Source organism: Xenopus tropicalis, chromosome 4, assembly GCF_000004195.4.
Source record: "Xenopus tropicalis strain Nigerian chromosome 4, UCB_Xtro_10.0, whole genome shotgun sequence".
Taxonomy (NCBI): Eukaryota; Metazoa; Chordata; class Amphibia; order Anura; family Pipidae; genus Xenopus; species Xenopus tropicalis.
Window position 1 is genome coordinate 80,348,056 of NC_030680.2, and position 13,939 is coordinate 80,361,994.

Here is a 13,939-nt window from a genome sequence, read left to right on the forward strand (position 1 = left end):
GCTCCATGCCTGTAGCAGTTATTAATTGTCAACATTCAGTGGCTGCACTATAAAAAAATACTTATACAGATACAGATTAGTTTTGTTCAGGGATGCAGATGAAAACTAACCGCTGCCCCTTCATTTGCTAAAAATATTTTTCTACATTATTGACCATTTTATACCATTTACCATACAGTGATGCAGCACCCATTAATGTTTTAGGTGGCCATTACATAGCATATTGCCGCAATAATCTCAATAACCTGTGGTATGAATTTGATGACCAGAGTGTCACTGAGGTATCTGAAGCCACTGTGCAGAATGCAGAAGCGTATGTGCTCTTCTACAGGTAAGATGTATATATTCATATAAAGAAAAGGTATTTGTAATATGCTATACAAAGCAAAATGTAGGTGTTTCAAAGCCAACCTTTTTGTGCCTATAATAATATATGTTAAAGGGGACATCGTTTTAAAAATATTTGCCATTGCGTTATACCCAAAAAGTATTCGTGTCACTTTTTTAGTGACACTTTAACTATAATTTGCACAACAACATTAAAGGAGACATATCATATAAAAATTAAGAATGTACCAGTGAGTTATACTTCTATAAATATAGAAGCATGGTGTTTAAAAAAAGTTGTGTTTCAGACTGATTTATTGAGAAATTCCCCAAAACCACACTAGTCCCACCCATCTGTTCCACTTCCTGCTGGCTGAATTCTCTGGATGTGCAGGGGAACCGGCAGCTCTCATTACCCTGCACTGAAGGATCGGAACCAATCTGCAGCTAGGCTGACCTGATAGGGAACTTAAGCCTGTCTTTGCTTGTGTGACTGCAGGGCTGTGATTAGCTATCCCCCTTCTGCTGTGCTTCTGGCAGGGACCATTAGGACATGCCCACCCTTCATTTGAAACACGGACAGATACCTGAGAGGATTTATAGGGAGCTCCAATAAAGGGGGCATATTTGCAGATAGTATTCAATTTTAACCCAAAGTAAAACCAGCACAATATAATATGGGAAAGGCTTTTCATAGGGAAGGAAATATGGAAGGAAAATGGAATATCTTTAAAATATTGCTTAACAAGTATACAGGTCTGTATATTCCCCTTGTAAGCAAGAAAAGACATTGCAATGCAAAACCTTTTTGGTTGGATAAAAGTGTTCGTGTCGAGGTTGGTAAGATAAAACATGCTTTTTAAAGGAATACTATCATGGGTAAAAATGTTTTTTCAAAACGCATCAGTTAATAGAGCTTTTCCAGCAGAATCCTGCATTGAAATCTGTTTTTCAAAATGAAAAATACTTAATTTTGAAATTAAACTAAAACAATAATACTAATTTGTTGGTTCGGGAATAAAAAATTTTAAATGCTGGAGTGAATAATTTGCTATGTAAACAGTGTAATTTAGAAATCAGGAGGTCTGGCATGGCGAATTGCTAATTTGTGTGCTGTTATTTAAAGGAGAACTAAACCCTAAAAATGAATATGGCGAGACATGCCATATTTTATATAATGAACTTTAAATATTCAGAAAGGATTTTTTACTGTGAGAGCTGTGAAGTTGTGGAATTCCCTCCCCGAATCAGTCGTGCTGGCTGATACATTATATAACTTTAAGAAGGGGCTGGATGGATTCTTAGCAAGTGAGGGAATACAGGGTTATGGGAGATAGCTCTTAGTACAAGTTGATCCAGGGACTGATCCGATTTCCATCTTGGAGTCAGGAAGGCTTCAGATGGGGTTTTTTGCCTTCCTCTGGATCAACTACTAGTTAGGTTATATATAGGCATTATGGTTGAACGTGATGGACGTATGTCTTTTTTTCAACCCAACTTACGATGTTACTAACTTACTATGTAACTTATTGAACCAGCCTAAAGGTTCAACATTTCTATAGTAGTAATAATCCAGTCCTTTAAAGTTGTCACGGGGTGACCATACTGGACATTTCTATTAGAAGTGTCTGTGACACTCACATGCTCTGAGCAGCTGTTGAGAAGCTAAGCTCAGGGGTCATCCGAAATTATCAAGGAAAGAATATTATGTTTGTCATATAAGATGATCCTAACAGGCTGATGATTAAAGTATTTCTAGCCTGCGTCTTTAGTTAAGCTTTAGTTCTCCTTTAAAATGGGATCCTGAAAACTATAGGCCTGTTAGTTTGACATCAGTGGTAGTAAAGCTGGAAGGGGTAATAAGGGGTAGGTACTTGAATACATTGCAAATCACAATACTGTTAGTTTGTGTCAGCAAGGTTTTATGCATAATAGATCTTGCCAGACTAAGTTAATTGCCTTTTATGAGGAGGTGAGCAGGAATCTTGATGCTGGAATGGTAGTGCTTGTCCTCCACTTAGATTTTGCTAAAGCATTTAATACAGTACCACACAGAAAGGTAATGATAAAATTGAGGAATATTGGCCTGGAAAATAATATTTGTACTTGGATAGAAAACTGGCTGAAGGATAGAAAATGTTCCATGTACCACTGATCTTTGTAATCTAATTGAGCTTGTGTTGTTAGTGGAGTACCGCAGGGGTCACTCCAGTTCTTAAAAAGAATATAAATAATCTGGAAAGAGTGCAGAGACGTGCAACTAAACTTGCATAGGGGATGGAAGATTTAAACAATGAGGTTAGACTGTCAAGGTTGGGGTGGTTTTCTCTGGGGAAAAAAGGCGCTTGTGAGGGGACACGATTACTCTGTACAAGTACATTAGACGGGATTATAGGCAGATAGGGGATGTTCATTTTTCCCATAAAAACAATCAGCTCACCAGAGGCCACCCCTTTAGATTTGAGGAGTGGAACTTTGATGCTGGAATGGAGCAGTGAGGTTGTGGAATGGCTTTCCGAGTGATGATGTGGAGGCAGATTCTGTTAATGCCTGTGCAGGGATTGGATGAGTTCTTGAACAAGCATAATATCAAAGGCTATTGTGATACTAAAATCTGCAATTAGTACTGATGTTGGAATATATGGTTTATGTATGTGAGTGTATAGATAGGTCAGTATAGGTTTGTATGTTCTGGGTTCACTTGGAAGGGTTGAACTTGATGGTAATTTTTCAACCCTAAGTAACTACAGTGGTGTGAAAAACTATTTGCCCCCTTCCTGATTTCTTATTCTTTTGCATGTTTGTCACACTTAAATGTTTCTGCTCATCAAAAACCGTTAACTATTAGTCAAAGATAACATAATTGAACACAAAATGCAGTTTTAAAATGAAGGTTTACGTTATTAAGGGAGAAAAAAAACTCCAAATCTACATGGCCCTGTGTGAAAAAGTTATTGCCCCCCTTGTTAAAAAATAACTTAACTGTGGTTTATCAATTTCAATTTTCAATTTCAATATCAATTTCTGTAGTCACCCCCAGGCCTGATTACTGCCACACCTGTTTCAATCAAGAAAACACTTAAATAGGAGCTACCTGACACAGAGAAGTAGCCCAAAAGCACCTCAAAAGCTACACATCATGCCAAGATCCAAAGAAATTCAGGAACAAATGAGAACAAAAGTAATTGAGATCTATCAGTCTGGTAAAGGTTATAAAGCCATTTCTAAAGCTTTGGGACTCCAGCGAACCACAGTGAGAGCCATTATCCACAAATGGCAAAAACATGGAACAGTGGTGAACCTTCCCAGGAGTGGCCGGCCGACCAAAATTACCCCAAGAGCGCAGAGACAACTCATCCGAGAGGTCACAAAAGACCCCAGGACAACATCTAAAGAACTGCAGGCCTCACTTGCCTCAATTAAGGTCAGTGTTCACGACTCCACCATAAGAAAGAGACTGGGCAAAAACAGCCTGCATGGCAGATTTCCAAGGCGCAAACCACTTTTAAGCAAAAAGAACATTATGGCTCGTCTCAATTTTGCTAAAAAACATCTCAATGATTGCCAAGACTTTTGGGAAAATACCTTGTGGACCGACGAGACAAAAGTTTAACTTTTTGGAAGTTGCGTGTCCAGTTACATCTGGCGTAAAAGTAACACAGCATTTCAGAAAAAGAACATCATACCAACAGTAAAATATGATGGTGGTAGTGTGATGGTCTGGGGTTGTTTTGCTGCTTCAGGACCTGGAAGGCTTGCTGTGATAGATGGAACCATGAATTCTACTGTCTACCAAAAAATTCTGAAGGAGAATGTCCGGCCATCTGTTGTCAACTCAAGCTGAAGCGATCTTGGGTGCTGCAGCAGGACAATGACCCAAAACACACCAGCAAATCCACCTCTGAATGGCTGAAGAAAAACAAAATGAAGACTTTGGAGTGGCCTAGTCACAGTCCTGACCTGAATCCTATTGAGATGTTGTGGCATGACCTTAAAAAGGCGGTTCATGCTAGAAAACCCTCAAATAAAGCTGAATTACAACAATTCTGCAAAGATGAGTGGGCCAAAATTCCTCCAGAGTGCTGCAAGTTATCGCAAACACTTGATTGAAGTTATTGCTGCTAAGGGTGGCCCAACCAGTTATTAGGTTCAGGGGGCAATTACTTTTTCACACAGGGCCATGTAGGTTTGGATTTTTTTTCTCCCTAAATAATAAAAACCCTCATTTAAAAACTGCATTTTGTGTTTACTTGTGTTATCTTTGACTAATAGTTAAATGTGTTTGATGATCAGAAACATTTTGTGTGACAAACATGCAAAAGAATAAGAAATCAGGAAGGGGGCAAATAGTTTTTCACACCACTGTATGTAACATGCATAGTCCCAAAATTGTGCATGTGTCAACTGTAACCTGGCACAGGGAATGTTTGGAAGATTGTTGCCTCTGCAGAACTTCCTAGGCTGGTGCAAGTAGGCAGTTTTACTTATTTGAGGGGTACCTTACAAACTGAGACTGACTTTAGCTTTTCATGTACTTAAAAGAATAAAATCACAAAAATGCGTAATGCTGTTCACGAACAACTTATGTTTTGTATAAAATATTACTTTTCATTTACTTTTACCCATTGTGGATCTATGAGTGCCTGCTGGAATCTTCTGATAAATATATTAAAGCGAAATAAACAAAAAACCCTGGTTGGTGGGAGGCATAGCAGTTGTACGGGGGTGGTAACGTTTGCAACTTTAATGAAGAAATTTTTTCCCAAACTTTTGATTTTATTCTTTAAACTGTTTCATTAAAGTTGCAAACTTACATATGGGTGCTGCCATGACCGTTATGTAGCAATATGAGTTATGTTTCCTGGAGAATACACAGCACTGTGTAAAGTCATTGAGACTATATGATGATGATTTACATAATTGCCACCATTAAAATTTAGTATTTTTGTACATGGTCTGAAATATTTGTAGGATGTACTGCTGTATGCAGCTGTTCTCATTGTTGCATTTCATACTTCACAGGAAAGCCAGTGAGGAAGCTCAGAAAGAAAGGAGACGTGTATCTTGTTTATTAAACATAATGGAACCAAGCCTCCTGCAGTTCTATATTTCACGGCAATGGCTGAATAAATTTAAGACGTTTGCAGAGCCAGGCCCCATATCAAATAATGATTTTCTTTGCATTCATGGTGGTAAGTATATACTTTCTAGGAATGTCTCACTTTCTGAAATTATTTATTATATGGATGATCAAAATTGTTCTGATTCAGCAGATTAGCATTCAGGTTTAACATATTAGTTGATTGGCCAAACTGAGAACAACCAGTGTACAGCTTTATTGTCATTTCACCAAGTTGTATGTAAAAACCTGTTTGTGCATGGTCAGGTGTAAGTGCCACTCTAATTATCCACAACAGGCTTAAAGTAATAAACTTTGGAATGTAGGCTTGTGGATTAATTCTACTGTTGGTTAAAGATTTTTTTTTTTTTTACAATTACACTGTTCTGATGTGACTTTAAAAGTGCCAGACAACTGAAAATGATTTTATTTTTATGGTGATCACACTATTACTGAACAAGTGTTTACTTCTTTTCAGTGCAAATATAACTGTAAACTGCTTCACAGATGAACTAAACAAATAAATACAGTCTAAGAAAAGGAAACTGTAAACAAGGGTTTTATTGTGACGGATAGCTCTTTAAATAACTTCATTAATGGGTGCTAATGGTTATCAAACCTCCAAAGATACCAATAAAAGTATGGATTCAGCTGAACCCTTAATTTAGGGTTTGGATTCTTTTCTATACGGTTTGTGAAAAACAAATGTGTGTCTTGCAGAGAGAAGCTGCTGTTTCTTTAGATTGCAGATTTAATAATTTGCTAACAGTAGATATTTTTTGTAACTCTAGGTGTACCTCCACGTAAGGCAAGCTTTATTGAAGATCTTGTTGTCATGCTTCCTCAGAACATATGGGATTATTTATATAGCAGGTATGGCCTTTGTCCATAGTAAATTCTGTTTATATTATTGTATTTGACATGTAACGATGGTGCAATCTGCCATTTTGTTTTTATTTTGCACACTATTCCTGCATTGTGTTCCTTGCAACTTCCTTTTTGGGCTCAGGCACCTGAATTGAAGGCTGCCTGCATTAGGCAGCCCTTGATCCAACAGAGGGAAACCCATACGTAGGCCTCCCTTAAAGCAGGTGGTAAGGACAGGGCTGCTTCACCTCCACCGAGCTCCAGATTTCTGATCTGGCATTCAGTGCAGAGACCAGCAATCTACATGTATAGCTGTATTGCAAAAAAAAAAAAAAAAAAAAGTTAAGTTAAAAATCATTTTTTTCAAACAGGGTGATTAGATGTGTGGGTTAATAACGTGGTACCTTATGTTCACATCCTCAGATTATGCATATGGAAGCTGCAGTGACAAATTTAGGAAAAAAGCAATATGATTTTTATGCTTGAAGTAAATGCTTGAAAAGAGATTGCTCATATATACATTTTTTTGTTAGGCTAAATGTTTGTAACTGCTTTAAAAATAGGTTCTGATCTTCTAGATCAGTGCTGTCCAACTGGCGGCCCGCGGGCCGCCCTCTGTGTGGCCCCCCACCTGTCTGGCTGCTTTGATGGTTTACCCATGGGGCAGGGAGGGTATGGCACAAACAGGCAGCATAGGGCAGGGAGGGTATGGCACAAACAGGCAGCATAGGACAGGGAAGGTATTGAACACACAGGCAGGGTAGGGCAGAGTATGGCACACACAGGGAGGGTAGGGCAGAGTATGGCACACACAGGGAGGGTAGGGCAGAGTATGGCACACACAGGCAGCATATGGCAGGCCAAGTATGGCACACACAGGCAGGGTAGGGCAGAGTATGGCACACACAGGCAGCATATGGCACACACAGGCATCATAGGGCAGGCAGAGTATGGCACACACAGGTAGCGTAGGGCAGGCAGAGTGCTACCCTATGCTGCCTGTGGGAGGTGAACCTGGCAGGGGTTTGTTCTGGGAGTTTGTTAGAAGTTGGAAATAGCCAGTAAATGGTCCCTAAGGTGTGTAATTATGTACTGGGGGTTGCTGTGCTATCCACAGGGGAGGAGAAGTCATATGGATTTTAGGGTGTGTCTTAATATGACATATATGACAATATAATTCTTTCACATATGAATGATGGTTGATATCCCTGCAGTGAGGACCAAGCATTTGGGTTTTTGCTGCACTACCACCATTGTGATAAAATGGGTGTGGTTTCAAGTGGGTGTGGTTTAAAAGGGGGGAGTGGCTTCCATTAGCGGCCCTCCACCATGTATGCGCGAGAAATTCCGGCCCTCTGCACAGCAGAAGTTGGACAGCACTGTTCTAGATGCAAGGTTTGGTCACATAAAGAAATATATGCATACAGATACCATGTTTTGGTTTAATTTCAGAAGACTATTGCATGCATTTGCAAGTGTAGATGTCGAATTCCAGCCGCCAAGTGAATGTTTTGTCTTAAAGGGGATCTAAACCCAAAAAATGAATTGATGTAAACTTACATCTCTGAGTACTATTGCATTTTACACTTTTATTATAGTCAGCAACCCTAGGAAGTGCTAAATTCAAGAAGTGCATAGAGTTTTCTATCACTGACTCTTAAAATGTTTAAAATGTTGAATGTCTCAGAAACTACTTAAAACAGAAACAAAATGCAATTTGTAAAAGTGCTCAGAGGTCCTTTCTAATTAATTCTGCACAGAATAATATTTAGGGGTTTAAAGTTTTGTTTTTTCTTTCTTGGTGGACTTTTTTCACTTACTCAAGGGAAAATGCATTTGCAGTCACACACCATAGACATTTGGTATCATACTTGCTACCTTGGCTCTGCTAATTTCTACCATCTGACACAACAGGAGCCTTAAGAGACCATCTGAGAAGTAGTTAGTTGCTGTCCATCTTAGTGCATTTTCTCTTTTATACAATGGTGAATAATATAGAAAACATTCTTTAGTACATTGGATGCAAGGATTCAGGACTAGGCTATGAGTAATTTGTTACAGTGTTCACACAATGCTGAAACATTTTGTACATAGACTCAGTTGTCCCCTGAAATGGTACATATGAGAACTGGACTCATTTACAGTGGACATATCTTCACAAATGTTGTAACTCATAAAAAGCACAATATACTTTAAACAATGGAGCATATAGAGAAGATTTGCCTATTCTTTACTTAGCGTGTCTTCTAAAAAAAACTTTTTTTGTGATGTAGATATGGTGGTGGTCCAGCTGTAAATCATCTCTATGTTTGCTACACCTGCCAAACAGAAATGGAGAAAATAGAAAAGAGACGTAAAATGGAGCTTGAGACATTCATTCGGGTATTTGCTTTCTCTTATTTTTTTTCATATAATCTCAATAATCTCCTAACCCCATCCCTATCTCTAGTTTTGGAAGGTTGAGTGAAGCATAACCTTAAACCAGGAAACATGTGCTACATTATATGATACCTTATATCAGTGATCCCCAACCAGTAGCTTGTGAGCAACATGTTGCTCACCAACCCCTTGGATGTTGCTCCCAGTGGCCTCAAAGCAGGTGCTAATTTTTTGAATACTTGGCTTGGAGGCAAGTTTTGGTTGCATAAAACCCAGTGTAAAGTCAAAGAGAGCCTTTTATAGGCTGCCAGTCCACATAGGGGCTACCAAATAGCCAATCATAGCCCTTATTTGGCACCTCCAGGTACCGTTTTCATGCTTGTGTGTTATGCTACACACTGTATATAAAATTAAGCTCCCCTGGCTGTTAAGGGCAGAAGGCTAGGCAGAATGGCAAAATCTTATTTTACTGAAGTAGGAAGTGTCTCTTGTCATTACCCTGTTCCATTCTGTTGTTCATTTTGACAGCTTGAGGTGCATTCTGAGTAGGGTATGAAGCTTCTGTTGTTGTTGATCCATGTAATTACTAATGTATCAAACTGTCTTACTGATGTTCTACTATTAACTATGGATTAAAAAATTGTAAAAACTGTAGAGCTGCATAATATAGTTAAATATATTAGAATATTAACTATTAGAAGAATAACTAGATTAATAAGAATAACTAGATTAGAAGAATAACTAGATAGATTGCAGACTGTGGTGGAAAAATTGTTTTTCTAAATCACAGTAAGGTTTATGGCACGCCGGGAGATTTAAGATATTTCACATTTTCAGGTATTTAAAAATGTTGCCAAGTTCCCTTAAAATAAGAATGTAAAAAATCAAAAATTGTTAATAAAAAAAAAAATAGCCACGTGAACTGAAATTCCCCTCAATTGACCTAAAAAGACTGATTGGCACTGCCTATTGACCCGCTAAAAAATTGCCATTTGTTGAAAAGTTGAAGGGGATGATCCATAAAACTGTATTCTTCAAAAGTCTTCAGATACTGTCTTCATATTAGCTGCATGTTCTATTTTCATTGATAATATTTTGTTTCCTATTACTCTGTAGCTAAACAAGGCCTTTCAGGAAGAGGAATCGCCAGCTGTTATTTATTGCATCAGCATGCAGTGGTTCAGAGAGTGGGAAGGATTTGTCAAGAGCAAAGATAGTGGTAAGTAAAGTGTAACCAGAAGAGATTATGAACTGAGAGCAAATGAGAGACACAGATTATCCTACTACTTGAAGAACATTTAAGCTTTAAGCATACACAAAGGCAGGTTTAGTAAAACTAGCAGGACAGAAAGCTGAACACACCTTATCTAGAATATTGCTGAATTTTGCCCTTTTTTATATCCTTTAACAGAAATTCTGTTCTGCCCCTTACAATTATTGATCTTGACATGCAAGCCACAAGAAAGCACTGAAAATTTCACTTGTATAGAGCTTAGGGCTTGTAAGAGGCATGTAAGTCCTATATCATGACCCTACAGATAATTAGTGATTAGTGAAATAGAGAAGTACAGTATTTATTTGTAAATATAATTGAAGCTAGAATAATGCACTAGCCATACCTATAATAATAAACAAAATTCAAATGATTATTTAGAAACGAACATTGTTCTATATACAAGTAGCCTTGTCTTAAAAATATATATGTTGTCTTAAATGAGTACCGACAAATGTTTATTATTTAAAATATAGTGGTAGAAGCATTTATGGGAAATGTGATTAAAGGGTTATTGTATCTTACTTGCATGATCTATCTTTATAGATCCCCCTGGTCCTATCGACAACACAAAGATAGCTGCTGCCAAATGTGGACATATAACTCTCAGGCAAGGTAAGATGAGCTTGTTATGGCAATGTCTAAGTCTTAAACTGTAGTCAGAATTTGTTTTTTAACATGAGATGTAATTCACTTATGCCCAATGAAACAATACATTTAGGTGGATAAGTACTCATGTAAGTTCTAGTTCTAAACAGTTTAAGCATGTTGGTCTGTATTCTATTTGTATGCAAGTTATTTCTCATGCCAGTGCCCTGCATTGAATGAAAGCAAAAATCCAGCAAATTATTTTTATCTGCCTACACAAATTTGGGTCTAGAAAAAATGTCTTGCTGGGTCAAGCAAAATGGCAACTCCAGACTACATTTAGTGGGATGGTTTACATTCAGTTTTGTCACCCACATATAAAGGAATACTGCCATGGGAAAACGCATTAGTTAATAGAGCTTCTCCATCAGAATCCTGCATTTAAATCTATCTTTTAAAATCACATACAGATTTTTTTTTTTAATTTAATTTTGAGTTTTTTTATTTTACATGGGGCTAGCCATAACCTTAATTTCCCAGGGTGCCACAAGCCATGTGACCTGTGCTATGAGAAACTTTAGTCACACTTTACAGCTGAGCTGCAAGTTGAGGTGATATCACCTCCCTCCCAGCAGTTGATCAGCAGAACAATGGAAAGGTACAGTAGCAAGAAAGCAGCTCCTAATAGATATTAGAATAGCACTCAGTAGTAAGAAATTTAAGTCTGGCTTGTGACTCCTCCAGTTACATGGGAGTAGGAGAAACAATAGGTTATCTTAAAGCAGTTCTAATGTGTAGTGCTGGCACCTTTTGAAAGCTCAGAATGCACTGAGATGACTTCCTACACACCAATATTACATATAAAAAAAATTACATTTGTTAGTTCAAGAATAACATTTTAAATAGTAGAGTGAATTATTTGCTATGTAAACAGTGAAATTTAGAAATAAAAAGTACACCATAAAACAGGGGTGGGCAAACTATGGCCCGCGGGCCACATCCGGCCCCTTGGCCTTTTTAATCCGGCCCGCCGCCGCCAAGTCTCATCACGCGAGACTTGGTGTCATTGGCGTGCCGGAATTAAAGAGACGAAGGGGGCGTAACGCTGGCCTGGCCCTGCCCGCCCTGGCCCGGTTTGGCCCGGGGGTGAGTAAATGTGGCCGTGAGCCAAAAAGTTTGCCCACCCCTGCCATAAAAATTGACATTATGCCTTTAACCTAGTGCAGCGTGTTGCATTTAATTTGCATATGCTCCTTAAATGTCCTTCTCTTGCATTTTCAGGTACTTAAGATATTTAAATATTTTAGTTTCGATTCAAACTAACCATTGCAAAGGCACTTTCTGACTTTTTGCCTCATTAACTGTTGTAGATTATGTACAGGCGACAAAATGCAGTAGTGACTGTTACCATACTATGTCCACCATTTTTATTGTGGACAATCCATTTAGTTTATCAGACAGCCCTTGTATTTGTGAAAATACATAGTTGGTGCTGTCAAGAAATATAATATTTCCTTTTTTACGTCTGAATTTGTGTAATATTTTATACACAAACTTTTTTAGGATATATGGAAAGGATCTAGCATGTTGCTGCTTAGTGATGCTTGGGTCTGAAACCCACACTGATTCTAATCCACAATAACCCAACTTGAACCAACCTTGCCAGGTTTGGCAGCATTATTTATACACGAGCTACCTCACTGGCCAGGAAGAACAAATTTGACCAGCTACCCTCTCACAACATCCAACTGTGTGAAGACAAACCCGCCAAATTTGTGGGTCCCGTGAGTTTCAGGCCACCCTGCACATCAGTACTGCAGCATAAATAGGTTCATGAATGCAGAGATTTTTAGTTGCATCCTGAATACAATGTGCAATTTCTACAGTTCTGAAAAGCAAAGTAACTCCTACCTATATACAAATATGGGCAATATTGTGACAGTGTTATGAGTTTGTTGTTTAGCATACTCACACAAATCCATGTTGAATATTTAAATGCATTTAATAGCCTTTATGCACAATATAACTGGCAAGCCAGCTACAGAGGGGGTTGAACGGTTTGCTATAAATAGATAAAATAGGGGAATTGTGTACTTCAAAATGATTGAGTGCTGTAATAGAGCACTGTTACATGTAGCATTTGATCACTTTTAAGAGGTGTAATGAAATGCATCACAATTCTCCTAATGTCTTTTAGTTTGATTTCAGAATATGAACAGAATTTTTTTTTTTTTTGCTTTAGGTGCAGATTCTGGCCAGATATCAGAGGAAACTTGGCTCTTCCTGCAGTCCATCTACGGTGGGGGGCCTGAGATCACTCTGAGACAAAATGTCACCTTGGCAGAATCAGAAGGGGGGCACGCAGAAGAGAAGATCGATGTGGAGACTCGCAATATATAAATATTAAATCCAATGTTTGGGTTTGTGTAACCGTTTGGGCTCCAGATACATTTCCATCCAGCCATTGCTGTGCAATGCATTGCTGCCATCTGGTCCTCAAATGTGTTTTTTTTTGTCAGTTTCTTCATTGCAAAGCATTCCTCAAGATACATCATTTTCCTGTGATTTTAAATGTCTGTGGTTTTTTTTTGGTTCTTTTTTTTTTTTTACTTTTTAAACTAGCAGGGAATAAGCTGAGAGTTTTATTTCAGATCACCTGTCTAAACCTATGGAGTTACTTACTTTTTAATCAAGCTGTAATGTAAATATTATGCGGTTAACCTGTGAATGGCTGTTGGTTCCACTTTAAGTGGTTTGCTCTGCACGTAAGATTTTGGCATATGTAAGATTTGCCTGGAAAACTGGATATGAAACAGAAATCTGTGCTCTAACGTATTATGTGTTTGTATGTAGAAAGCTGATTTTATCATGTTTAGCATTCCTAATCCCTAACCTGCTGCACTCTTCTTTTATCCTTTCAGCTGCAGGGATGAGGATCCATATTTTACTTTCTTGCAAACTCTGTCAAGAGTTTTTTTCTTAAAACCATGCTGTGCAAGTCACGGAAAATGAGTGTAAAATACTTTTCAAAAAGTTTTGGGGAGGGAAGGGGGGTCAAGGCAGGCACTTATGGTTTTTGTTTTAAAATAGTATTTTTGTATAAATTAAAACTTTTAAGTTGAACTATAGTAAAATTGAAATAAATTATAAATAACAGGATAAGGATAAGGTATATGCAACCTTTTAAAATTCTGCTGTTGCAGAACTAAAACTCCCGTTCATGCTGTTAGGGAAATGCTGGGTATGCTGCAACATCTTGAATGCTAAAGGGCGCTTATTCCTGCTATTTACTTTAAAAGTGACTCAGGTACAGTCTTGGTTTGTGTTCTGGTTGTGGAATTCCGAAGACCTGTTTGCATCTTTCATTAAATGTATAAACTGTTTAA

General features: G+C 38.1%; 1 protein-coding gene across 2 annotated transcripts in view; it reads left to right on the forward strand.

Moving 5' to 3' along the window:
- Nucleotides 1–13,939, forward strand: part of usp33 (ubiquitin specific peptidase 33) — a 39,032-nt gene extending 25,093 nt beyond the window's left edge. Inside the window, exons 18-24 of one of the 2 annotated variants that reach the window (XM_012961073.3) lie at nt 205–331; nt 5,350–5,519; nt 6,238–6,319; nt 8,587–8,695; nt 9,809–9,911; nt 10,512–10,580; nt 12,796–13,939. In XM_012961073.3, coding sequence (XP_012816527.1) covers nt 205–331; nt 5,350–5,519; nt 6,238–6,319; nt 8,587–8,695; nt 9,809–9,911; nt 10,512–10,580; nt 12,796–12,953 — 818 coding nt within the window. In that variant the 3' untranslated portion in view covers nt 12,954–13,939. 2 annotated transcript variants of the gene reach the window in all.